Source organism: Athene noctua, chromosome Z, assembly GCF_965140245.1.
Source record: "Athene noctua chromosome Z, bAthNoc1.hap1.1, whole genome shotgun sequence".
NCBI classification, from domain to species: domain Eukaryota; kingdom Metazoa; phylum Chordata; class Aves; order Strigiformes; family Strigidae; genus Athene; species Athene noctua.
Genome location: NC_134077.1, coordinates 19,280,140 through 19,306,782, shown reverse-complemented (window position 1 = coordinate 19,306,782; position 26,643 = coordinate 19,280,140). Strand labels below are relative to the sequence as shown.

Below are 26,643 nucleotides of genomic sequence, written 5' to 3'. Positions count from 1 at the left end.
CATACCGGTAAAGATGATGAAGCAAAAAACAAGTTGTCTGAAAATGTAGCCTGGATTCTTGTGTTATATGCATTTTCCTTTTTATTTCTCAATTTCACATTGAACGTTAATCTTCTGTTTTTGCTGCTGACAACAAACTGCTGTTTGCTGTTGGAAAATAAGTCCATTGTTTTAAACGGAGGTACTAGAACAGCTGTGGATCATGAAAATGTGTTGCCTGTAGCCAACAACAAACAACAAGCACAGCAAGACATTTCCTACATTCTATGCCCTTAAACGCTCTGCTTTCTAAACTCTTTGACATAAGAAACCCTGTGATGGTGTTTCTTAAAATTGAATGGGATTAGCATCTTCTCAAAGTGCAGGACCTTGATTATGTTTGGTCAAAGTCACTTTGCTGAATTTTCAAGCACTCTACCCTGGTGGGGAGGTGGGCAGATGACCCAGATGGCAGCTCCAGGAAGAGGCAGCCCTGTCTCTCTGCATACTGTACATGTATGTGTATACCTGCATATGGACTGGGAATATGTGCTGCCTGAATGGCTGACCTCAGATCCCCAGCAGGACAGCCTGCTGCAGCATCCTCACTGCTCCCTGTGGAAGGGACCAAGATGGCTGCTGCAGCTGCTGCTGCTTTCCCAGTATTATCCCTTTCCTGACAGCAGCCAGCCAGACATGATTCTTCTGAATGTTCACTGGGTCCTCATCCTTAAGGTACCAAAACTTGCGTTTGTCTAAGCTGACAAGAGTGTTACTTCCATATCTGTGTTCCTATTATACCTCTTTTTCCTTGATTGGTTTAGACAGAAATGCTATTGCTTTTTTTATCTCTGCTATTTCTAAGTAGAACGAGAAAGACATTCTCATCTAGAAATTAATCCAAAGCCTGCAGACAAACCAACTGGTTAAAACTTAGCACCTGACCCCAACAATGCCACGGATTCAGCTCTTACCCATCATTTGCCTTCTGCTGAACACTCAGAACAAGATCACAGATACAAAGTTCATCTTCACCACAGTCTTTAATAAAAGGAATCTATGAAAACCAAAAACATTTTCCGAATGACAGGGCTCAACTTTAAAATTATCTATAGACAGTAGAGTGCAAACACCTTTGAGGGGAAGCACATTCTTGGCTTGCAGATAAGAAAATCTCTCCGAAGGGAATTAAAAACTCTTACACATGAACAAGTTAACACTGAGTAACATGTTGCTACATGTCAATTGATCCATAGGAATGGTGCAGGCAGTTATTGTTAACTCACAACAAACGTGATTTAATCACAGGGGTTCCATCTCTCTTTTATGTACTCTTTTACTGTAGAATAAACTAACCTAAAATATTTCATCTTTGCTCTCACTTAGAAGTTCACATCAACAGTAACAAGGGTCAGTGAGCATGCTTGTTCAAATGCCATGATGGCTGATGTGTGTGTGTGTGTGTGTGTGAGTAAGCCCATGCAATACAGACAAAGGTATAAAAGGAACCAGGGGACACCCCTGCCAGGTGCCTGCTTTCAGCCCAGTGAATTAACTGAAACACCAGTTTTCACTTGCAGGTACCTCTTTGGTGTTGGTGGGGGCCACACATTATGGACACTTGTACAGTCATGCATTTTTCAATAGTAAATCTGCATACTTACACTATAGGCCACAGATACAGGAGAATATATATCAAGGACAGGGCTGGAGCCAGGATTTGCAAGACCAATGTCAATGCGCAAACTAAGTGAATTTACTGCATCGGAAGGTTCCTGTAAAACACATGGTTCAGATGACAGTTGTCAGCACAGTAAACAGGGTAAAATTTGTAATTCTACTTTAAATTGAGAATGCACAGTAAAATCATACTTGCTCTAAAAATGAAGTAACAGTACAAACCTTAATTTCTTGACTGAAATAATTTTGTGAGATTGCTTAATGTGGGCTCCTCTTGCTAAACAGCTTTTAGTGCCATGTCCATGATAAAACTTGTTTTCCTAGGATCCTTGGAGACACTATTCATCAGTCAGTTCTAGGGCTAAGAAACATGCAGATTCTCTGCAGCTGCAGAACATGGTCCTCAAAAGCCACCACCAGGTGACTTTCATTCTCACCTGGCTGCACAAATCAAATTCCTATTCCACTCTGCCTTACTATTGCAGAGAGCAGCTGGGCCTGAGCAACACTAAACCAGAGTGTACCTCATGTGTCCTCTGTTTCTTAGTACTGCATGAATACCCTTCTAGCACATGGCTCCACAATGGCACTAAATGTGATCAACAATCACAGAATCACAGCATACCAGGTTGGAAGGAACCTCAAGGATCACCTGGTTCAAGCTTTCTTGGCAAAAGCACTGTCTGGACGTGATGGCCCAAAACCCTGTCCACGTGGATCTTAAAAAAAAGTGTCCAGTGTTGGGTAATTCACCACTTTCCTGGGGTGATCATTTAATGGCTGATTGTTCCCATTGTGAAAAATTTTTCTCTTGTGTCTAATCGGAATCTCCCCACGAGTAACTCATACACATTACCCCTCATCTTTTCCAAAGTCAAAGATATTTGCACTGCAAAGAAAAGCAGGAGTTGAAGTCCTTTATGTGACCTAGCATCATGCAGGTTGCTTAAGGCAATTCTTACAGCCATGTTCAGTCTTTGGTTCTAGAGAAAGATGGAGACTTGCTTATTTTTATGTTTTTCCTAAGTGTATATTAGGGCTAGCATGCACCAGAAGTCTGCCTGAAATGCTCTTAGTCTGAAAGAAAACATTTGCATATATGTCTTAGTTCTTACAGAAGAATCTACTAAGAGGGAAATTAAAATCTGTTGGAACTATGGGCTACAGGCTCGGTGTTATGCCAGAGCTGAATTACATAATTAAGAACTGCCTCTTCTACCCTAAAAAGCTGTGCTGAATTTGACAGTTATTAGCTTATTTGAAATCAGAGTCTTACTACGTATTTTTCAGTTGTGGGGAATTTGAGAAATGTAAATCACTGAGTACACCATACATGAAATTCACCTTACAGACAAAAAAATGATCAGAGGAAGACATTGATGAATTTTGTCACATAAAACTGGCTGCAACTGCATTTACCTGTACACTGAAGATATCATGAACACAGTTCTCCTCATGACGTACCACAAGATTCCTCTGCATGTACCTTTCATTATTTTCTTTGAACAGCCCTCTAGAAGTCACTCTAAAGGACTGGAGATCTGCATCCAATGTTGCATTGTACTTTATAGCTGCAAGAAGAATAACAGTACATTTTTTGCTGCGTATGACTGCTCATGATCTCATTAATACGCTCAAGATTACAGAGTGATCAGGTTTTCCAAACCATACTAAATATTTTACTTTCTTCATAGCTTGATAAACACAGAGCAGTCTCAAAATGAAAAAAATATTCTCTTGTGTTTTCCAAAGCAGTCAAACAGGTTTAAATCCTAAATTCTCATCCACAGAGAGCACATTAAATGGCAATCAATCCAGTCTCCACTGCAGATGTCTGAGCCTGCAGCTCAGGCAAGAAGCCAGTCAGCAGGGCCAGGATTACGGCTAGATAAAGGGGCCTTGCAACAATATCCCTGAACTCTGAGGAGACTATAATCTGCATCTTCTCTTCAATCACATAATAATTTCTGTTGTCTTCTCTTCATATTATGACTAATACGCTGTGGAAGTTCACCATTATTTTATAGCTCACAATCACAGCACTGAAGCATGGTGTTATCCACGATGTTTAAGTATATAGCTTCATGAGAGGCCAGTGTTGGTCTCAGAAATATTTGGTGCTCTCCTGTCTTCTGAAAAGAGGAGTTTCTCCCCACTGAGATCTGCACTGAGCCTATGGAATTTATTCTTTTTTTTTCCTAAAGAGAGAAGCAAAGTCAGCAGTCTGCTGTTGAAACCAGCAGGTTGAAGAAAAATCAGCTTCTCGCTAATGATATTTTCTGGGGTTTGTTGAACACCAAGGATACAGCTATCCTTTATACTGTTAATTCCTCACTTTTTAAAGATTATGGAGCCAGTGATGAAAGTAGGTCTTAAAAACACCTTCTCAAGCACTTAAGTTTTATATTGATTTTACCTTTCTTGACATTTAATATATCTTTAGTTATATATCTTAATTTTCACTACTCATTCACGTAATGGACTTCTGAAGAAATTAATGTAAGTCATTGAAATACTCTTACCCACTTGATTATTTCTCTTAGCAGGTCTAAATGTAGCCTGAAAACATATTTTGACCATTATTTCTGTGTTCTTGTTCAGCAGGCTGATTTTCTCAGGTTTAAAGGAGGCAATTATGGACACATTTGCAATGCTTTGTGACCTGAAAAATATTTTTAAAAGATTGTGTGTGATTTTTCAAGACAACTGGGTAACATAGAAGCTGTTGTCTATTACTGTCTATAAATGTAACATTGATTTCTCAATGTAAACATTTTTTAATAGCACTGGTAAAATTATTTTTCTTTGTATATATGTGATTTTATTAATACAGTAGCTTTCAGTAATGACAATAAATAATTTATCATGTCAAATTAATGGATGATGAATAGCTTCATCCTAATGCTCTAATCCTTCCCTTAAGATAACAGAGAATGAAGCCCTTGTCCTGTTTTCCCAACAAGTAACCTTCTTCTGCTCCTTTAGGGAAGGTACTGATCTCTCCTCTGGGAAGGCAAAGAAGGGTAATTCTTCATTTTAATTAATAATCTTATTTTTCAGAAAAACAACTTGCATGTAATTAATCAAGATTTTGAAGAACAGTTTCAAAGGAACCCTGCATGTAAAAACAAACACTTTTGATTAAAGTGAAACTCATTAATCAAACCAAATGGCAGAATGAAAGAGAAATGAGCATCTTCATTAATCAAATCTAAGTAAATGCTGGTACTCCAAGGAACGTAATTTTCTTTAATGAAATTCCCACTGGCACCAGCAGCAGTTTTATTGTGGTCAAAAGTCCAAACTGACCATTCATTTTTAATAATCTTATTTCATTATGAAATAAGTAGCAATTCAGTGATGTTTTTCTTCTTACAATAGGGAGCCTCAGGCAAGAAGACAGGCAAAAGATAGGGAAAGCAAGCTGCATTTTAAATTTAGCTCCTCAAGCAAGTAGTGGAAAATACACAGTACTTAGAAAGGCAGATCTGGGATCTGTAAAGCCTTTCTTTATGTTGTGAAAGTACTCAGACTGTACATGCCAGAGAAGATGGGTTTCTTGCCAGAAGTAAGTGCCAGCTCTTTCAATGCTCTCTGTCCTTACCCAGCAGGGCAGCTCTCTCCCCTTATCAGCATAGCAGCCAGTGAAGCTCATGCAGGTTGTGTGGGAAGTGGTTTCATCTGTCTCAGGCTCAGCTTTCAAAATTACAGTGCGGCTACTGAAGTACTGCTGTTACAAATACTCTCAAGCAAGCCTCACTGCCTGCTGCTGCCCCTTCCCTCTGGACCATGTATCTGCACAGCAACAGTGGGCAGGGATGTCTTCTGGCCCTCCCCACCCATGCCCAGGTCCCTCCTGGCAGCCCCTGCCACCCGGCTTCCCCCTGTGTGCCCAGGCTCTTCCCCCCACACTGCCTTGGCTTTCAACAGTTTGATGATACACACTTAAAAAAGTTTTAGTGTGATGGTGTTCTTCAGCTAGCTATTATGATAGCAGCAATGAGGCAATAAACATGTTAGCTCTGAACACACAGAATAAAAGAGCTTTGGGGTTTGTTTGCTTTACTGTTTAATTAAATGCTCAACTTGCATCTGAATCATTAAGCACTTCCTTTCTGAAAGAGTTTACCAACCATAGCAGAACTACATTTCCATCAGCACCGACTGATACGTCAGTAATGTCATCGTCATCTAAGTCTCTATGGCCATCTACTGATCTTCCAAAGAATTGAAGCCGTTGTCCAAAAGCAGAATCTGATCCTAAAATTTTCTGGGAAAGAGAGTTTGGTTACTGAGTTTGCCACAAGTGGGCTTAAGTCTGTAGACAGCAGCCTAAGCAATGGATTTTCACTGGTAACTCTCTGTATATGCAGTGTATTGTTTAAAGAAAATGCTTTTGTGGATGTTTTCTCAGATGCTTTTAAGCACTTTTTCCTCCCGTGTTGGAGCAGGCAATGAACTAGATTTTTCTGTCCTGGGAGCAGATCAAATAACTGACAGCTGTATGCCAGCTAGTACTTACTGGAAACTTCTTCCATCTCACATTGAGCAACTCAAAGAATAGGAAGCTTAACAGGACTTCTACTAATAAGTACTTTCTGCAACCATAAAGTCTGCATGGAAAGTGACATTAAAAATACCATTATATTAGCATATAGGATATGCAAAGACCCTTGAAAGTCTTTTTCTTTAATACTGCATGTTAATAATTAACAGAGGTGGGATTTATCTAATCCTCATTGCTGTACATCAACCCTAAAAACCTGAATAATGGGTATCAAAAAATGTATAGGAAATTAGCTGATTTCATAAATGTGCACCAAAAATTATAAGAGGCTCAGACAGGGCATCTTGCAAGTCCTTTTCCTCTATATGCTTCAGTTATCAACACCACAACATCAACCAGGGCATGCTGGCAGCTGAAGTAAGGAGAGGCACAAAATTTTAAATAAACCATGAGAATAACAATACTCCTTTTAGAGTATTTAGAGGATGAAACAGTAGCCAATTTAAAGAGAAAATCCTTCTGTTTTCCTCTAGCGGATCTGAAGGCACTGAGTACAGCATTATGTAGTAATGTAAATACTACATGTATTTACATATGTAGTAATGTAAATACAAAGGTATTTACCTGAGAATATCTGGTACGTATAGTCTTTTGAAATCCATTGTAAATGTAAATTGCTCCAGAGTTTTGGTTTTCCAGTGGTGCACCTATTACAACATCATTAAAGCCATCCAAATCAATGTCTGCAAGTAGTGTGATCGCTGATCCAAAGCGAGCATTTTCTGACCCCTGTGGACCTTCCAAGAGTTCTTGTTGATCCAAAATTCCCTTTAAAAAAAGGAAAAAGAAGAAAAAGCAAAAACACAGCTATCATTGCACCAGATTAGACATAGAAGCAGTATCTATGTGCATTGTTTTTTGTTTCTGTTTTCCAGTACATTCCCCTTGGACTGCTTAAGCCTGAATTCCTTCCCCATTGTATTGCCCATTCAGTTTGCATTATGTCTCAGAGTCTTGGCAAGCATTACACAGAAAAATCAAAGCACGCTATGCAAAGCACTAACAGCAAATATTACCATATGTATGAAGTTTAAATGCTCTCACTGTCCTCATCTGACTGTTCTGAAAGTTTCACAATACATTGAAAAATACAGTTTCCAGTTTTGGATTACCAGTTTTTATGCAAAGGGAATGGAAATTATGTAACTGGACATAATTCTTTGAAACAGAAATGGAATTTCCTAACTAAACTAATGCAAAAAACATGTGTCCAAATGCTAAACTCCTGATCTCTCCTGTGCCAATGAAGAAAGATTGGAGAGATTTATAGTTAAATAATCACATTTACACTAGCTTAAATTCAACTCTCTGGCAAATATTGTTCTCATCTTTAACCTGTTATCACACTGTGCTTAGAATTTTAGAAATACGAGACAAGTTATTTATTAAAAATTACTAGAAAAGTATTATTTGTGCAACATGGACAAGTTGCACAAATCAGATTATTTTTAAAAAATTATTTCCTTATTCTTAACTTTTAAATAATGTAAAATCTAACATTTGACAAAGACTAAAAGCTGTAAGGATAGTCTTCCAATTTATTCCGTTTTCAAAAAAAAGAAAAAAATACTTTCATTTTTCTTCTGTATTTTGTGTCTAATTCCACATTCACAAAGACCAACACTGGCTGCCAACAGTATCACTTCTAGCACCTCTATCTACCTTGATAAATTGCTTTAGAGTTTGCTGTTGCTCCAAATGACCTGACGGTGAGGAGGATCCTTCCTCTCTATTTATTTGATTGCAATTTACCTAGTAAAAAGGCATGTCCCGTTTTCTCTGATGGATGGCAGGTATTAATTTACTTTGCATATCCAGACATCCAGTGATTGATTGAGAGACTATTCAAAAAAATGCCAGAGGCTTCAGGACTGTTAATACAGATATTCAGAAAACATCTACTACAGGTCTGAATAAAAAACCCAGTCAGTCAAACAGCAGACAAATAACATAATTTCACTGAACAAAGGAGACAACATGAGTAATAGCAACCATCCAGTGTGAAAGTCTACGAAACAATGCAGAAAACTAGAAGAGCATTTATTAGAACCATTTTGGGAACACTGTTAGGTGTTGAACAGATTTGCCAAAATCAAATGGCAAACAATTAGCAAAAGACTTTTCAGAGTTTTTTAGTTTTAAAAGTTTTTCAGAGAAATGGTCAAACTTGTGTTCTATTTGTGTAGAGTGCCTAAAACCAGGAGCCACCTAGAACAGCAGGTCCTTGGTCACTAATAGTGCTTAGCTACTAACTTGCTTATTGACTCCATTTTTATCTGTTCCAGCTGGCTTGTTCCCAGATTACATGCACAAGCAGCTCTGGGGAAAGTTTGCAGCTGCTCCTGAAAAGCAGAATGGGCAAGATCGCACTGGGAGGGGCTTCGTTCACAGTCCTGTTAGGCAGGCAGGCTTGGCATCCTTTGCTGCTGCCCTTTACACCACACCCCGGGAAAAGCGTGTGCTTAATTTCTCGTTACAAAACCACAACTCGCAATATTTCCAACACTTTGAAAAAGATACAGTAGTGACTTATGGGCCCTGAAGAGATGCAGGGCCAAAGGCTTTTCTGCATTCATGTGGCCGGTTTGCTTTGAAAAAAGCTAGCCCTAAGCAGTGCCAGCTTGAGCAAGTCTGCTGCACCAGTTGGCTGTGAGGCTACGTATCACTGCTCTGATCACCTTCTGATTTAACAGAACTGTAGTTCAAGGAACAACAGTAAGTCCCTCCAGATGCAACTGAAAATATCACCACTTACCATGGATGGAGAGGCAGGAAGCTGATTACAGCTTTGATACAGTGCCATTCTTACCTTTGTGATGGAAAACATGTATACTCTCCCTTCTTCTTTCTTCATGTCATTCATAAACATTGGTGCACCCACAAGCAGCACATCTGTCACAGAATCCCCATTAACATCCACTGAACACACCACACTGCCAAAGTAGGAACCAATCTGAAATCAGTAGTAAGAGTCACATTTGTCTGTGGGTTTTGTAAAGCGTAATGTTTAGCACCTGACTCAGAAAAATTACACCCAGAAATAGTCCAATACTAATGAATGAAACTTCCCACTGGAATGTAATTACTCTATAACATACTCAAGTGTTTGAAGAATCATATCCTTACCATTGTTTCTGCCCAGTGGCTTAACCACTCAGGAGTGAGAATGCAAACAGGGAATAAGCTATGGGAGGTATATTGGTATATTTTTATATGTTAAACTGGGCACATGAAACTACCCAATCTCTTATTTAGTCTCAGATTTGTCTTACTAACAGACAAAACCAAACCCATCTAAACTCATGGCTCTTTCCCAAATGGAGGGGGTGGGGAGGGGGGCATGGAAGCATCTTCCAAATCTCTCTTTTGATGCTATCTACCTCACAACTTCTCAGGCAGAGTGAAGCTCACTGAGTCTCTCCCATCCAGAAGTGCTGACAGAATGACATATCAAGTAGCTTTGCATATTATCTTTTACCACTAATTAGATGACTTCCTAAAATACTGTTTAAAAGTTACAATTAACCTCATTGAAATAGTCTAATGGCAAAGAAAAGTTCAAGTGAATTCTAAAGGCATTGCAAGAAAGTGGAATTTTCAAAACAAATACATTGCAATTTAATGCTGTGTCAATAAAAACAGATGCCTGCAAAATCTGCATTCATGACCAAAATATACTTGCCTGCTCGCCTCTCTGGGACTGAATAATTGCGATATTACCATCACTGTCAACATCATAAACCACTACTCTGCCAGTGTAGTTGGATCTTGGTGCACCGGCAACAAAATAAACAGAGCTCTGAGTTGAGAGAACAGCAACAGAATAACCTGGGGAGAGAAGCCAACATTTAACATGTATGAGAGACCATTAACTACAAGCTGGCAGTTGGTTATCCAGAAAGGCAGAGGATCAATCAATCTGGTATGTTAGTCGCAGAGACTGATGCTTCCAGACGGGAAGTTAAGCTGCCACATATGCATAAAATTTGCAATAGTCTTCTGCAGAGAACAATGACACACAGATCAAGTTGAAGCAGGCTTGCAGAATAGCATGGACAATAGTTTAGCTTATTCAGTAAAACGTAGACCACAAGAATGTCATGCTTGTGGAGATAGGAAAAAGAGTGCAAACAGTGTCCTTGGAATGAAAAAATAAAGAGAAACATGAGATGAACATTTGGGCCAGCCTTCAAACTAGGGAGGAACACCTAGGTTCTGCAAAGCTTGCAGTGCATTTTCTCACAGTTCACCAAACCAGAGCCCAGTCCTTTGGCTGAATACAACAGGCTACATTAATAGCTTGTCAGCTGAAGGGCTTAGATTGATTGAAGTTCTCTGACCATTTTAATCCTCATTCCCTTTATTATAACATTATTTGGTTTCAGGAAACATCTTTTAATAGCTGCAAATATTTTAAACATGTATTAGCACTATAAATCTAGCATTAGTACATATTTTACATTTCTGTGGTTTAATTACAGCAAATTTATTTTAACAGAAGAAAAAAATATTACCCTTTATAAAGACTATAGTTAAACTGAATAACAAAATCCCAGTGATCAGGCAGAATATGCAGGTCTTTAGCAAGCTGCAGGACAATGTGAGAACTACAGTCTAAGAGGATTATGCCTTGGTCAGTATATACATTGGTTTAATTCAGATTTGTATTCGGACACTGTTTTTTTAGGGAGGGAACGCCATTGGAGACTATAATTTCAACAACCAACAATAAAACAAGATTTTATTCTGCAAGTTCACATGTTCCTAATTAATGCAGCATATAGCCATTTGAAATAAGAGGGTACAGTGCAGAACAGGGGCCAGCCTAGCAAGCTGTGATGTCCTAGCAGTCCCTTTAGCTTGGGCTCCCCCACGGTGGTGAGAGAGCTGGTATTGAGAGCTCTTAGTATGGGACAGAAGGAGGTGGAAAGGAAATGGAAGGGCAGAAAAGGGAACAACATTGCTTGCTCAAAAAATATTAAGGCCAATACTCTAAAAGTGCCGTGTGGAAAAGTGCTGAAAGAAAATGACCTGACTTTTTAAGAACTGTTCTAGAAAAAGGAGGAATGGGAAGTCTGGAGACATCACACATGCAAGAGAGCTACTGCTTATTAGGTTAGGTTTAGATTTATACATTGTGTTGTATGCAAGTAATGCTAAACCATAGGGAAAAAAAGCAATGTTAATTGCAAAAATAGCATCTCATTAAGTAACTTCAAGGATATGAAAGTCATAGGTGCTTAATGTAGTAGCATTATTCAGGGATGAATTGCCAGAGCAGGAATATTGTAGGTGTGCAGGAAACATTTCAATGAACTGAGAAGACAAAGTGACTGGCTTTATTAGGTCACAAAAACATGAATCAGAAAATATATGGGGGTTATAAATAAAATGTCTGTCAAACTGCAGCATTATTCCTAAAACTATAAGCTGAACTGGGAAAGGCCAAGACAAGAGCAAGCACAGATGAACCAACTGCAAGTCAATCAACTTCTCATTCACACATAAATGGGGAAGTACATACAAATATTAAAGCAGAAGGTACCCATAATGATCAGTATGATACACTAAGCAGCCCTTTCAAATCCCATAACTTCTTATATCTCTGTGACAAAGCCTGATTTTTTTTTTCAGCTTATCACATTGATACGAGTAGCATTTTAAAAACACAATAAAAAGATTTCATTCATGAACTGCTGACCAGTAAATAAAATCCTTTTGGATGCAAAATTCTTTTTATATTCTCAGATGAGTTCTTAAGAGGCATCTGGCTAGAGTGGAATTTTCTAAGTTCTTTAGTATCTTGATAGAGGTTTGATACATTTCCAGATTTGTATTTCAGCCCCTTACCTAGATAAGAGCTATGATTTCTGTCCTGTAGAATCTTCTCAAACACATGGCTTGGAAAAGCGGTAACTCTGTCTGAAGACTCCTGAATTACTGTTCCACTCCAGTCGTAAGCCCCAACAGCACCCAGCAGCAGAACATCCTTTAAAAAATAAAAATCAACGTTTTAGAACTACTTATTTTAGAAAAAGTATGAGCAAAGCTGAAGTTACCATATGTAATTTCCTGCACCACTGGGTTTAAGGCAGTAATGACTACAAGCAGTTGACTGGAGCTGCTTATAGTTACCACTTACTTGCAGGACTTTACTGCCCCATTCAGAAGGATTATCACCCTTCTACTACAAGAGGATAAGTGACTGTTTTAGCTCCCATGGCACTGCAACTCGAGATAAAATAGGTTTACTTAAACACTGTGATAATTTCCTAAGCTTGTCCACCCTGGAGCTGGGCTTGCCAAGTCTATGCCTTTATGCACTTAGAAGACTGAGGATCACACAAACAAAACTGTAAAAACAAACAAACAAAAAAGCTAAAGCCCCCTTTTTGATAACAAAAGTGCTAACAACAGCACACAAAAGCTGATGGAAAAAGATACAAAATTTCATTCTTTAAGTAAGGAGATGTCCTTGAGAGAACAGTTAAATCTAAAATCCAAACTAATATGGCTTATTATACAGAATGCTTAATACAGAACTACTTAGACTTGTATGCAAAAAACAACCATAGCTTATATTACTCACATCATTAAAATTCTTTACTGAACTCAGATACCATTATAAAAAGCTGCAATAAAAACAGGGCATGTAATTTTCCTGAAGAAATCCCATTGCTATTTCCTAACACCAAGTGTTTGGCAAATTAAAACTTACATTTGAGCAAATAAAGAGGACTTTTAAAAAAATTACTTCATTCATCTTTAAGGGCTATGAGAAAGAAACAACCTTTGTGTCTTGTCAGTTGAAAGCTGCTTCAACCACATTTGAATTTTATAAAGACCACCTATGTGGTCAAGATAATCTTAAAATTGATTAGCATGAAAAATATATCTGATTTGTTATTCTTTCTATTTTCTAAGTGACATATGCTTTAAACAAATATTAACCTTATGAAAGTTAGACAAATTCTTTTCAGACTTAATTTATTTATACCTTGGTGTCTGCCTAGATATATACCAGCTTTACAATATGGTTTCAAATCTTCTGAGTTATTCAACTGCAAAATATTAACTTGGAGCAATAGAATTTCATGCTACATTAATTCAGAAATGACTGAAATAATTGGATTAACACTTCTCAAAATCATTACATGAAAGAAACTGTTACTCAACTCTATATATTAATGTCTATTTTTTCATTTTAGAGATATACACCATCTATTAGAAGTAATTTTTGTGGTATTTAAGTAAAAAGAAAAGAAGAGGATAAGTTGACATTCTCCTGCTTGTAAAAAAAAAAAAAAAATCTTAACAACTGGTCATTGTGTTTTATTAGTCTTACTTTGTTGCACTTCTAAGAATTTATGTCTACAGGTTTACATCTATTTGTATAATTAAATTCACATACCTTTTTTTGTGAGTAATATGCACTGAAGCCCACCTGTGACATTTCCATTTGGAATGTATCACCTTGATCCGTACCTGGTAAAAGATTGATTCACATATTGTTAACCCTATAGAACCATACAAGAGATCCAATCTTGCTGTCTGTGAGTATAGCTATATAGGGACTGTATGTTATTTTTTCCAAATCTCCAATTATGCTAAAGCATTTCCAACATTTACAAACAGCAGAAATCTGAAAGCTAATGAAGGCTAGAATATTTGGAGGATTTAATGGCAAATTGATAAGATGGAGCCACAATGCTATGGGTGTCTTCCAAAAGAAAAGGCAGAAGAACATAATAAGGATGGCTTGAATCAGTCTGCACAGTCTTGTCACTGTGGCTAATATGTTTTTATGTTTCTCAGAAATACTAATAATACACCGAAATTAGCAGTTTTAATAACAAAATACTCACAACTTTCAAATAGAATATGAATGTTTATATAAAAAACTGTTGCAATTGTCTTGAAAAATAATGTGACATCCAGGAATACTTCCTAAGCTACATGAATGGCACTTGAGTAAAGGGAGTTCAACGGGAGCACTCGGCAAAACCCAGGAGAGGGAGCTCAACTGATCACCTTGATTTGATTAGCAGCAAGGGCCTAGTAAAGAATAGACAAGACGTGAAAGAGAATGGAAGATTTAATCCTAAACATAGGAAGGTTACAGCCATTAAAAGCTCTTTATGGAGGACTGAGGACAGGACACAAGCCTCCCAAGCAAGGTCTAAATTTGACTTTAAAAAGCTGGCTTTTGGGGGTGACAAAGTGCCTCTGAGTTGCCTCTAAAGTACCCTCCTCCAAACTGTACACAAGGGACTGTGGTGATGCTAGGGACAGAGCCTGGTAGATGCCATTCAGATTGCATTACTGTAGTTTTCAGTTCTGTAATCGGTAATCTAGTCTTCTGATTTACTTTTTAAATTTACACTTGCTTAGCATTCACACAGGTGAATCTGACAAGCTTAAGATACCTGTACTCTTCCAACGGTAAGAGCTCCAAATACATGGGGATGCATACGGACAAGACCCAGTGACGACTGAAGCCCATGACTTGACGGAAATTTTCAGCAACTGGGTAATATTTCCCACAAACTGCAGAAACTAACTTGAAGCTAAAGCTCATTAGGGGTGCGGTAGCTGGGGGAACCAGCTGTGCAAACCAGAGCCCTCCTGGGGAGCAGCCCTACAGCACGAGCTCCCCTTGTTTTCACAGTACTACAGCGAGGTGAAGAGAAATAAAATCCTTAGCTCATCATCTGGGAGAATCTGATCTAATTTTTCAGAGACATTGCGTATTTTACCTTCTATACTAAAAATGCGCTCTCCAAGTGTTCCTGCTTCTTCCAGTAGTGCAGCCTCAGACGACACATTAAAGAAATACTTGTCTGTTGGATGACTAGCAATTCCTTTGATTTCTTTAATTAAGTTTTTAGTATCAAGTTCATTCCTGATTAAGTATCCCAAAACCTTGGGTAGAAAAGAACAAAATAAGAAGAGGGAAGGAAATGAATGGTGTTACTCCATTTCCTCCTGTATTATTTGAGTAAATATTCTACATATTAAAAAAAAATTACTTTCATATATATTACTGAATTGCTTATCAGACTGTATTCCTATACAAGGGACTATTCAGACAGGAAAAATACATAAACCAAGGCAAAGGAGAAAACCACTGAATTTGCTCAGATAATACTGGCTTCCCTTTTTCAGTCAGTTAAAGAAGACCAACGTTCCACTAGTTCATAAAGACTAATTTCTCCTAATTTCAGTCTCACCAGTGTAACAATGCATGCATTATATACATCTTATGTATAGAATATGCACTTTCATACATACACAACAAAATGATTTTTCAAAAATATCAATAATTATAGTATTACTTACAGCAATGCCAAATCTGGTTATATTATCTTCATTGCATTTACTTATTACTGTTTTCAAGTTGGAGCCATCATGTGATTCACCATCTGTCACAACAACCATCACTTTTGTGGCTGTCGGACGTCCTCCCGATTCAGGTGAAAAGGCATACTGTCTGTTATAAGATATTGACTTTATCAAATGTTAATTTATAATGCATGGAATTCAGTATATGTACTGTAGTGAATATGTCTGTTGCTGATTTAGAACAAGGCATCTGTAAGGCTTTTTTATTTCTAAATTAACAATCTACAGCAAGAACTTTCAATTATGCTCCTGATAGTTGCTTCTCAAAGCACTGCTCAAAGAGCCATCAGAAATGTAATCAAGGAAGTAGGAAAAAAACCCAAGTAGGACTGAATGGAATTTCTCAAAAATATACATTCTGGAGAAAACAGCATTTTTTATTTTTTACAAATGTTTCTAAAGAAAAACTTTTTTTGTCGGAACTATTCATGTTTTGTATCACCAGAGTAGCCAGGAATTGGCTCCACCAAGTTCAAACAAAAGGGGAAGGAGTATTAATAATAGGTTCCTTAATACTATTGCAAATACAGGCTTCATTGAAGGCTGAGTCTGTTCTTAAATAAAATTTTCAAGGCTGTCTGATTCAGCATGTATTTTGGCTTAGAGTCCTATCCTTGCTTCAACTACAAAATAGCATCTTCCTATTGAGAAACAGACCTGGTCTGTATATGTATTCGGAGTCATAGCATTGTTTTAAGTTCTCACTATTTTTCATGCTGCTGGTGCTGCAGTGACAAACTGACAACAGACAGAAGATTGTATTTTCTCTGCAGTCAACCAAAGTCTGACCAGCAAACACAAATCTTACTGGTCCCACTGAATACCACTTTATGTCTTTCAATGATTTTGTATCTTTCCTAAAGCCTGCCCAAGGTGTTTGATGCACTGTCATTTTTAGACATCTGTGGTAGCCCAAACAATTCTGTTGGGTACCAGAACTACTTTAGTATAGACTTTAACTCAATGGTTAAAGACATGCTTTTCAGCAATTCTCATTTACATATCCCTGTGCTGTTCTGCATGGGGCCCTGTAAATAAGGGATTCTGTGTGGCATTGGGAACCTCCTCATGCACTCCCAGTAGGAAGGAAATTCAGGATGTGCTCATTGCCTTTGTAAAGATAAAGTAGTTGCACAGTAATCATTGTTACCTTGCATTGTCAATGGCTTTGAAAGTATTAGTGAGATCTCCTCCCTTCTGATACGTTTCCTCCATTGCTTTAACAACCTCATCCTTTGTTTGATATGTATTCAAGTTGAACACTACACGGGGATCATTGGCATACTGAATTAAACCCACCTATGCAATAAAGAAACTATATTAGATTATCATGCATTGCAATCAGTTACATAGAATGATGATGCTTACTTATTTATTAAGTTGGAGTAAAATATTTGCAGATGCACATGGGGTTATGATTTTCTTTCAACACATATAAAACCAATTAACATTAACATGTTTGGAAAGCAAAGAAAGCTAGAATGTTCTTTCACCTTATGTCATTTATTATGGACTACAATATGTTAATGCAAACAATCTGAAACAGTAGGCATTAAATGTTTGCTTGGTTACTTCTGGAAGAGCTGATGGATAGCAGTAATACAGAGAGCTCTGGGAAAAAATGAGAAAAAAGCAAAAATTCTACAAGCTGACAGCACATCAATCTGATCTCTTCTAAGAAAATCCTAAAGGTTAGTTACTTGACAGCACTGAAAGTCCTGTTTATTTTTAGTACAGGTGAAGCTAAAGATGAATGCTAAGATGTATATTTAGTATGAAAGAAAAAACAAACAAAAAAAGATGCTAAAGGTGAGGTTCAGAAAGGACTGAGCAGGAAGCCTAGCTTTTAAGCACCTCACTTCCAAAGTAGCCCAATGAAGAAGGCAGCCTTTGGGAGAGAGATTTCCACTGCCCCAGTCTTTGCTCCCAAAACTGTTTATGGAAAATGGACAACTGTAAAGACAGAAAATGTTTTAAAAAAAGGCAATAAAATTTTCTTTACCATCATCAAATTAAAAGGAAAAAAGGACCCAAAGATCAGATAGTAACCAAGCAGGAAAATTTCCTATTTTAAAGATGAAGCAGTTGTAAAGTAAGAGCCGTATGAAAAACCCATACAAAAATCTCTTCTACCACATCCCCACAGACTGAATACTTTTACACATAATGCATGAAAGAGATCTAACTGCCCTAGATATAACCTAGAGTTCTATTTCAGTTTATGTTTTGACTCAAAATCCCCTTTGAAATAGCTTATCTGTGAGATAAAAAACCCAACATTAAAAGGTACAGGAGAACTACATCATCTGTGGCTTTGGAGGAGGTACCGTACTTCTGTACTTTTAAAATTTTTTTTGGGTCTTTCTCAAAGATGTCTTTGACTTACCTGGGTTTTGTCAAGGCCTATGTCTAAGCCTTGGACAAATTTTTTCAAAAATGCCCGCACTGCATCCCAGGGATAAATGCTGTTTGACTCATCACAAACAACCACAACATCTATGACAGAGGAACACTCTAAAGCAAAAATAAAAAGCAGATATTAAATACACTTTCAGACTCAATACATTTAGAACTCTTTGGCTAAATCCAGAGGTGCATATTTAGGTCTCACACAGGCAATGCTTGAGATCAGGGAGGTTTTGCCAGAATAAAGACTCAATAGAAGCATATGTAGATTTTGAGCCTGCGCTGGTACAATGCCTCTGAATTCAGAGCAGTGAGTCCATATTTGTATCAGCATTGGATCAGGATTTATCAGTCTTATGTGTGAATCACAGGACTTTGCTTTTTGCACATAATTTTTTATAAAATTCCCAAATTATGAGTCCCCAACACAAAGTATCTTGATTTTGTTTGATAGGTTTTTTTAATTGAATCTCTTTTGCACATGTTGCCTTACTTTGAACAGCAGGAGAAAAGCTTCTTAGGATCTGGAAACTTTGACTGAGTTCAGAACAGACTCCTGTTGCATAGTATTGGCTTCCACACTGCTGTGCCCACAAGGGACCACAAGTCTTATAAATAAGAACAAAAAGAAACTATAAAAATTACAAATACTTGTTTCACTGTATCCATATACAAAAGCACAATAAGCAGGACTAGAGGCATATAGAATCAGAGGAGCCTTCTTGTACTATCAGGTTAAATCCCTTGCAATCACAGTGATAGTGTCACCCCTTTCATAGACTCTTTCACTGAAAGGATTTTTTATTCATGACCATCCTAGTGCAAGCTGGCCCCTCCAGAGAATGTGCAGCTATAACATCTAGGGAATGTGACTTGGTCTGCAAGGACTCTGTGCTGCTTTCAGCCACCTGCTCTATAAACTTGATTTAAAACTAGGGTTGGTATTTGCACATCCCTTGCAAGAGTGCAGAGAAGTACTCCCAATAACCAGCAGGTGGCATCAGAGTCATGAGCATTGCCGGTCGCTGCAAAGACGCAGACAAGAGCTTTTCTTGCGGAAAATCTGATTACCACCAACAGTGTGACCAGACTGTTTTGTGATCAGTGCGCGCAGACACACACACATTTATCAATTTGAGAAGATTTGTTCCCATGGGAAATTCACTTTGCCAAAACATTTACAAGTTAAACTTCATCTCCAGTGAGGGTGCTGCCCCACTGCACGCACTGTCCTACCTAGCTGCAGCTAGAAGTTTGGCCCTGGCCTCACATACCCCTCGGCTACATGTTTCATTGCCTCTTGGGGAAAAAATCTTGCATTTTTGCTGATAATGATCTCTGTAAAAAGAAGCATTTTCAGACAGTTCAACTAGCTGGTTTCATGACTGTCATAGCTCTGATACTAGAAGGATAGGTACAAAATAAGGCCAAATGCCAGGGGCTGCCCTTGGGCCACAACAACCCCCAGCAGCGCTACAGGCTTGGGGAGGAGTGGCTGGAGAGCTGCCAGTCAGAGAGGGACCTGGGGGTGTTGATTGACAGCTGGCTGAACGGGAGCCAGCAGTGTGCCCAGGTGGCCAAGAAGGCCAATGGCATCCTGGCTTGTGTCAGCAATAGCGTGGCCAGCAGGGACAGGGAAGGGATCTGACCCCTGTACTCGGCACTGGGGAGGCCGCCCCTCGATTCCTGTGTTCAGTTTTGGGCCCCTCACTACAAAAAGGACATTGAGTGACTCGAGCGTGTCCAGAGAAGGGCAACGGAGCTGGTGCAGGGTCTGGAGCACAGGTCGTACGGGGAGCGGCTGAGGGAACTGGGGGTGTTTAGTCTGGAGAAGAGGAGGCTGAGGGGAGACCTCATTGCCCTCTACAGCTCCCTGAAAGGAGGGTGCAGAGAGCTGGGGATGAGTCTCTTTAACCAAGTAACGAGTGATAGGACAAGAGGGAATGGCCTCAGTTTGCTCCAGGGAAGGTTTAGCTGGATATGAGGAAGTATTTCTTTACAGAAGGGGTTGTTGGGCATTGGAATGGGCTGCCCAGGGCAGTGGTGGAGTCCCCATCCCTGGAGGTGTTTAAGAGTCAGGTTGACATAGCGCTGAGGGATACGGTGTAGTTGGGAACTGTCAGTGTGAGTTTAATGGTTGGACTGGATGATCTTCAAGGTCTTTTCCAACCTACATGATTCTGTGACTCTGTGAATACCTACATAGAAAAGATAGATACTGAAACAGTACTGTGTCATGAGGATACTTCGGAGGGGACAGATTTTTTTTCTAAAATAAAATCATGTTAGGAACTCAAGGAAAAAAACATAACCTCTCCATAACCTCTGTATGACAGTTCTGACAGAAATAATTACATACACTTTCTGATTGCCCTATCCAGTCAGGAGAGACTGGAAAACAGAAAACGCACCACCTCCATTTAGGAAGACAGAATGAAGAGCATTATTATCCTTTTCTCAAGAATGCTGAAAAAATGGGTAAAGGCAGAAGCAATGGGAAACTGAGCTAATTCACGCACTGGTTTACCAGTGGTAGACCACATCAAACTATCCTAACATATTTGAGAAGATGGCAGATTTTCTAGACAAGAGATAGGAAATATAATAGCTATGTTATCTGATCTTAAGTGCTCTTTTGGTGCATGATTAGTTTTACTGGAAAAAATGGGTATTTACAGCAGTGAGAGGTACAAAACAAATCATCTATATTGATAACTATGAAGCTGGAGGATAGTTACCAGTCTTTAATTTAAAGTTATTTTTTAAGTTCTTGAGATCAATGTCATTTGCCCATTTACTAGTTTTCTTCTGTATTAGTGGTTACTCAGTATTGTGATGTTAGTCTTGGAGCAAAACCCAGAAATGTTCTAATAAAATTTACTGATTTTCACTTTATGGAAAAGCTCTAATGTTCTAGCATTGTTATGGTCAGAAATTTAAGACGCGTCATTAATGCAGGGGAAAACTGGAAGATCACATATCAAGAAGTGATGAACTTGAAAAGTTGAATATTAGAAAGAGATATAGACTTGCTCCTAAGGACTACTGTTAAGAAATGTGGACATAAACTGGGAGTGGAAGAGAGAGCAGCAGACAGATCAGACAGGGGCTGACTGCAGGGATGACCATAAGCATGCAGCCAGCATGCAAAGCAAATAAGGCCTACAGATGTGTGACAAGAAGCACTTGCAGCTGAGACAGGGAAATACCACGTACAGTGCCCTGAAAATACTCATGTGGACTGCAGCATAGATCTGGTCATTCATATTTGAGAACTGTACTTTAAAAAGCACATTTCAGCCAAACCCCTCTGTGTTTATTTAGCAAGGCAGAGGACAAAGGAGAACAATTGTGGGGTGATAAATACAGAAGGGAGATATTACATGTAGGGAATTGGTAGCGGTTTATTTCAATTCAAGGCATAGCACTGCCCCAAGAACAAACTGATAGAAACTTAAATCAAAAATCTGGAAAAAAAGCACCTTTCCAGCTGGACTAAGCATGCCTCAGAAAACGTAATGAGCATGTTGAAATGACTGTCCTGTACTTAGGACACCTGTAGGGAGAAATCTCATGGCATCAAACTGCTGAACCAACAGGACTCTGGAGCTGAGGCACAGACACACCAGGCTGCGTCACACGTAGTCAAGAAGCCCAGGGATTTAGCCCAGGCTGATGCAAGCATATGGAGGTTAAGAGAGAAGGAGCTGCAGGAGGAAGGAACCCAGTGAGCTGGAAGGATGAAGCCCTAGGCATAACCCAAAGAGCCCATCATAGAGGCCAGCTGCCAGACAGCATCTCAGAGCAAAGTCATGGCAGCAGCTTGCAATTACGAGCAGACAGTCTCCACTTGTCCAATTCTTGACATAACTAAGTCACGGGATTTTTGATTTCTGTTGAGGCTGTGTCACAAATAAGCAGCTATCTCCAGTACCATACTCTCCCTATGTCAGAAAGAAGTCCTGTTGCCAAAGACATGGCTAACTCTTCATATGTCTTAGCATTCAACTTGAGGTTTTTTGTTACTTTATGCCATTTAAGTAGAGACAGTCAATAACATATGAATCGGGAAATTCTTTTTAACAGAGAGAGGTTCAAATATTATTAGAAGTCATAAATTCTTCTGCATGAGATGTTTTAAAATTTAAAATACAGATTAAAAGTGGGCATGCATGGGACAGTATTAACAGTAAATAAAGGTATTAACCAAGAGAGAGAATAAAATTTGTTTAATCAATATCTTCTCAAACCAACAATCAAAAAGAGCACTGTTGCTGTATTTTGAAGTCATTATTAACTCAGAGCTACTTGAAAGGCTGGAATTTTTTAAGTACTTCAGTGGACTGAGCTATATGGTAATGAAGTTAATAAACATTTGAATACTTTTAGGATTATTAGGAAGATGCAACAGAAAAACACAAAGCTTAAAGTCAGTCTCAAAGCTCTTTTGTCTGTAGTTCATTGTTTCCCTTAATTACTGCACATGACTACTATGTATGCATCAAACCGGAATACACCTGCACTGCAACAGTCTTCATGCTTATGGTAAAGATTATAAAAAAATCATATTAAACAGACATTTATTTCCTTTCAATAATGATATCTGTTTTACAGGCTCCAAGGAGAGTGGTTTGCAGAATATACACACAGAAAACGCATCCTTCTACAGTTCACTAACCAAATAAATCAACATATCACAGAACCACAGGACTAGAAATCCTAACGTCACTCTGAAAATGCATATGGTGGAGGAGAGATCCCATACTATTTTTCTGAAAGCATAATCAGAATTGTATAAGACTGTCTTAAAGATGTCCATGGTGGAAATATTCTTGCCTATGTTGTCTGACTTAAATTACAGAATCTTTAATTATGGGCCCTTCTACATGATATTTAGACAAATAACAAAGTAGAGAATTATTTATTTTCCTGGTTTTGGAACATAGGTGATTGACAGTGGAATGGAATATTTTAAAATATGCAAAACATTATTAACCTATGCTGCATAATAAAATACATTCAGCTTGGACAATTCTAGTTTCTTCATTCTCCTCAGGAATTTGTGTGTACTGAATATGTCCTTGATACATACCAAAAATCCTCCTGTTCTTGTGTTCTGTATCAGAGTCAAACCAAGGTTCATATCTTCCTTTATCTCAGTCACATTTGCAATATTTATTAAAGCTGAAATAAAACAGATTAAGTAATTAGAAAATAGGAAATAAGATGTAGAAGCAATTTAGTAAATTAAAAGTCCTTTTAGAAAGCTTGATTTCTCAGAACCTAAAACGCCTTTTCCAAATGGATGCATACAGTTCTGAGACAAAAGAAATGAAAGCTAATCTTTGTCAAAAATTTGCTAACCATTAACTACAGACCTGAGTTAAGTGTGGCCATTTTGAGCACCTGCCCTCAATAGAGCTGAAGGCAAAGAGAGGAAGAAATGGTCTACCTATTGAGTATTTTTGGCTGGCTGAGTAGCTGCAGCCAAGCAGCTACTATTACATTCCTCAGGACACCAGACTCCTCTGATCCAGTATCAGGCTTTAGACAAAAAAGCTGGAAGGGGTGGTGAAGGACTGAAACGCTCCACACCACAAATAAATATAAAGTAGGCACTTCAGCACACTCTGCTGCCCCATACTTTCACTGTATCCAAATATTTTATACTTCGTTTAAAAACAGAGACAGGAAAGTCTTCGTATCCACTCATGCACTGATGCACTCCACATTTGCAAGGCCCCCGGGGCACAGCAACAGGGACTCCCCTCACCCACCAGATACCTGGACCTGAGCCCCCCCTACACTGGTTGGTTCAGCTGAAAGTTTGCTGGTGAACACACATACACGCACACCTGGTTTGGGGACGATACAGACACCCTCCCAGCAGCCCTCACAAGGCCCCCCTGGGCTGTGATCCCTGGTCCCACTCCAGCTGCCAGCGCAGAGCCCCTCACTGACATAGAGCCCTGGTTCCCCCCAGCAGCTGATTTTGGGACACACACCATTCCCGCCCCATGACTGGAGGTTAAAGACCCCAACTGCGCCAGCAGCTGATGCTGAGATCCCGTTCGCACCAGAAACTGGGACCCCAGGTCAGGGCACCCACACTCCTGGCCCAATTCCAGCAGCAGGCATTAATTTTTCACTCACACACACATGGATCTTACCAGTAGCTGGCACTGAGTCCCTGCAGCATGCTCACACACACACATACACACAACAGACTGAAATCTTGCAGAAAAAGAGTTAAGAGATTTAATAAGATAGATTGGCCTGGTACAAAACCAAGGAAAAACTGAACCATTGTAGCAGGACATTATTCTTTACAACTTACCTTGTAAATTCAATTTTTTACATGTGGTTTTGGATGTATCAACAGGACATGCATAGATATCTCCAGTTCTGTTAGTGGGATAGCCACTCCAGGGTGAACCAACCAATAACCTAAAGTAACAGGAACTTCATTAGGTCTTTAACAATACTGGAAGAGTCCAGCAGCATTATTGCACCGCACACTATAGGTAACAGGTAAAGAGGCTTTTACCAGGTATAGCACCTAAGGCACTCAGGAGTTTTCTCCAGAACTCTTCAGAAGCTTTACTTAATACACTGGATTCACCAGGGGCAGCTTCAGTGGAGAAGCCTATGGGGATCGGGCTGCCTAAAATATGTGTACTGTTGTTTCTGTGACATTATGTTGCAGTGTTGGAAGAAACAGCAAATATATTACTATATACAGATGCATACGAATTTAAGCATATATGTATTCTGGGGACTGAGAGACAAAAAAATCAGTTAATGGTTAACCGACTCCTTAAGTTATTCTTTTAACTGATAAGAAGCATTTCCTACAGGATCTGCTCAGCAACAGTCAAATCCTTATGTCTGAGCTTGAACGCTGCCACACCTTGACAACACTGAGTCAGAAAGAAAATACTGCAGGTGGTAACAGTCTGCTGCATGAAGTATTTAATCCTGAACAAAAAAGTTAAGATTTATGGTAATTTGTGCCTACAACACAAAGTGAGTCACTCTCTCTGACTCATTCCTTTGTCTGTCTGCCTTAAGGTTTCCCCTCCAATATCTGCTCCTCACGACCCCTTTAATTTTCACCTGAAAGCCCTCACAAAACCAGTTAATTTACCCCCTGGGGATACTGCTTAAGAACACCTATTTTTCAGCACAACTCACAGTGAAACCACCAGACAGTATAAGGCCATGTAGGGCTAGAAGTGAAGTACAGTTCTTTATACAGTTTAACTTGCAGTGAAATAAGGGTAAGGCAAAACACAGCCATAGGAAGATGACATCAAGGGATATGAAAAAATGAAATGGATTATGAGAAAGTAGGGACTGTGGGCTTTCCTTTCATATAGAACACACTATGGTAGTAATTAATGCATTTATGCGACAGTAAAAGGACAAGCAATGGGACCCCAGTACAGAATATGGAGTTTTCTAAGAAAATTTTTTTTTGGTGGTCAAGAGGTTGCTAAAAGCAAAACTATCATCCTCTAAAATTTTATAGGTAGCTAACTGAAAGACCTTGCATTATAAGAAGAACACATTTTACAAAATTATGTTTCAAAGCAACCACAATATATCATAATAATTTTCCAGGGATCGTCTGATTGTACTGCTGCAATTTTATAACTACTTTGAATAAAATGGCTTTGATAAAAATACAAAGTTTTAGATGTACAAGCAAGAGTTTGAGTCCTTTTTTAGCTTTCTCAAAGAAAATACTGCCAGCTGCTTTTTTTAGTTTATTTCATCTCAATTAAACTTAAGAGCACAAATAATGTTATTCTGTTTTACCAGTTCAGTTAGGGGTAACTTCAGATTTTGTTTTCTTTGTGTAGGAATATTTAAAAATACCTACCTCCTTCTCAGTTACTTTGTTGAAAAACAGTGATTAGGCAGGCAGCAGAACAGGATTTTGTTCTTGCATCTCTAAGCCTGCAATTCAGGTTCATACAAATAACTCTCTATATAAAATCAATGTTTTTTACACCAGCTATGAGCAAGCCTCTGATCTTCTTGTTATTTTCTGAGGAATACAGCCTTTTCTGCACAGTGGAAACCACCACCACCACAGCTCAGGACCAAATAACCAAAGCTCATGAGAAACTACTACACTGGTCGTGTCCCGATAGATGATACGACCTGCAAACTCTTACAGTGACACAGAGGGCTGGAGCCAGTCAGTAGAGACTGACAGGAGGAAGACATGGTGTTAGTCTCCCCCATTGTTACATACTGCAGTTATTTACATTCATAAAATGCTAACTGGGCTGATGGGAGAGAGAAAGGGCTAATAGTTTTAACGGAAACAGAAAACAGTTTGAAAAAGAATGGCAGCACTGCACGTGTAATATCTGAAACTGGAACAGCTTTTCAGCATTAACTGTCAACCTAAATGTTGCACTGTGTATAAGTATTTGCATTTTTTTCTGAGTTTCCCAGAATGCAAATGTATTTCAGAGTCCCTGCAAGAAGACAGGTACTGTTCAAAGAATGACCTTTAACAGATCTTGGAAATACCCCCTGCACCACACCATCTGGTCATGAAACTCACTGCAAATCTCGGTGCCACACTGGCACTG

At 38.8% G+C, this 26,643-nt stretch overlaps 1 protein-coding gene across 2 annotated transcripts in view; it reads right to left on the bottom strand.

The window, feature by feature from the left end:
* ITGA2 (integrin subunit alpha 2) overlaps positions 1 to 26,643 on the bottom strand; it is a 71,637-nt gene that overhangs the window by 20,146 nt on the left and 24,848 nt on the right. For both annotated transcript variants that reach the window (XM_074932671.1, XM_074932670.1), the window contains 18 exons: positions 24,372 to 24,481; positions 23,127 to 23,218; positions 18,528 to 18,642; positions 18,015 to 18,142; positions 16,779 to 16,927; positions 15,566 to 15,716; positions 14,983 to 15,148; positions 13,638 to 13,711; positions 12,077 to 12,215; positions 9,909 to 10,054; positions 9,036 to 9,179; positions 6,791 to 6,994; positions 5,793 to 5,929; positions 4,182 to 4,321; positions 3,079 to 3,230; positions 1,644 to 1,754; positions 954 to 1,036; positions 6 to 147 (listed from right to left, as the gene is read on the bottom strand). In XM_074932671.1, the coding sequence (XP_074788772.1) occupies positions 6 to 147; positions 954 to 1,036; positions 1,644 to 1,754; positions 3,079 to 3,230; positions 4,182 to 4,321; positions 5,793 to 5,929; positions 6,791 to 6,994; positions 9,036 to 9,179; positions 9,909 to 10,054; positions 12,077 to 12,215; positions 13,638 to 13,711; positions 14,983 to 15,148; positions 15,566 to 15,716; positions 16,779 to 16,927; positions 18,015 to 18,142; positions 18,528 to 18,642; positions 23,127 to 23,218; positions 24,372 to 24,481 (2,383 nt within the window). The remainder of the gene's footprint in view (positions 1 to 5; positions 148 to 953; positions 1,037 to 1,643; positions 1,755 to 3,078; positions 3,231 to 4,181; positions 4,322 to 5,792; positions 5,930 to 6,790; positions 6,995 to 9,035; positions 9,180 to 9,908; positions 10,055 to 12,076; positions 12,216 to 13,637; positions 13,712 to 14,982; positions 15,149 to 15,565; positions 15,717 to 16,778; positions 16,928 to 18,014; positions 18,143 to 18,527; positions 18,643 to 23,126; positions 23,219 to 24,371; positions 24,482 to 26,643) is intronic.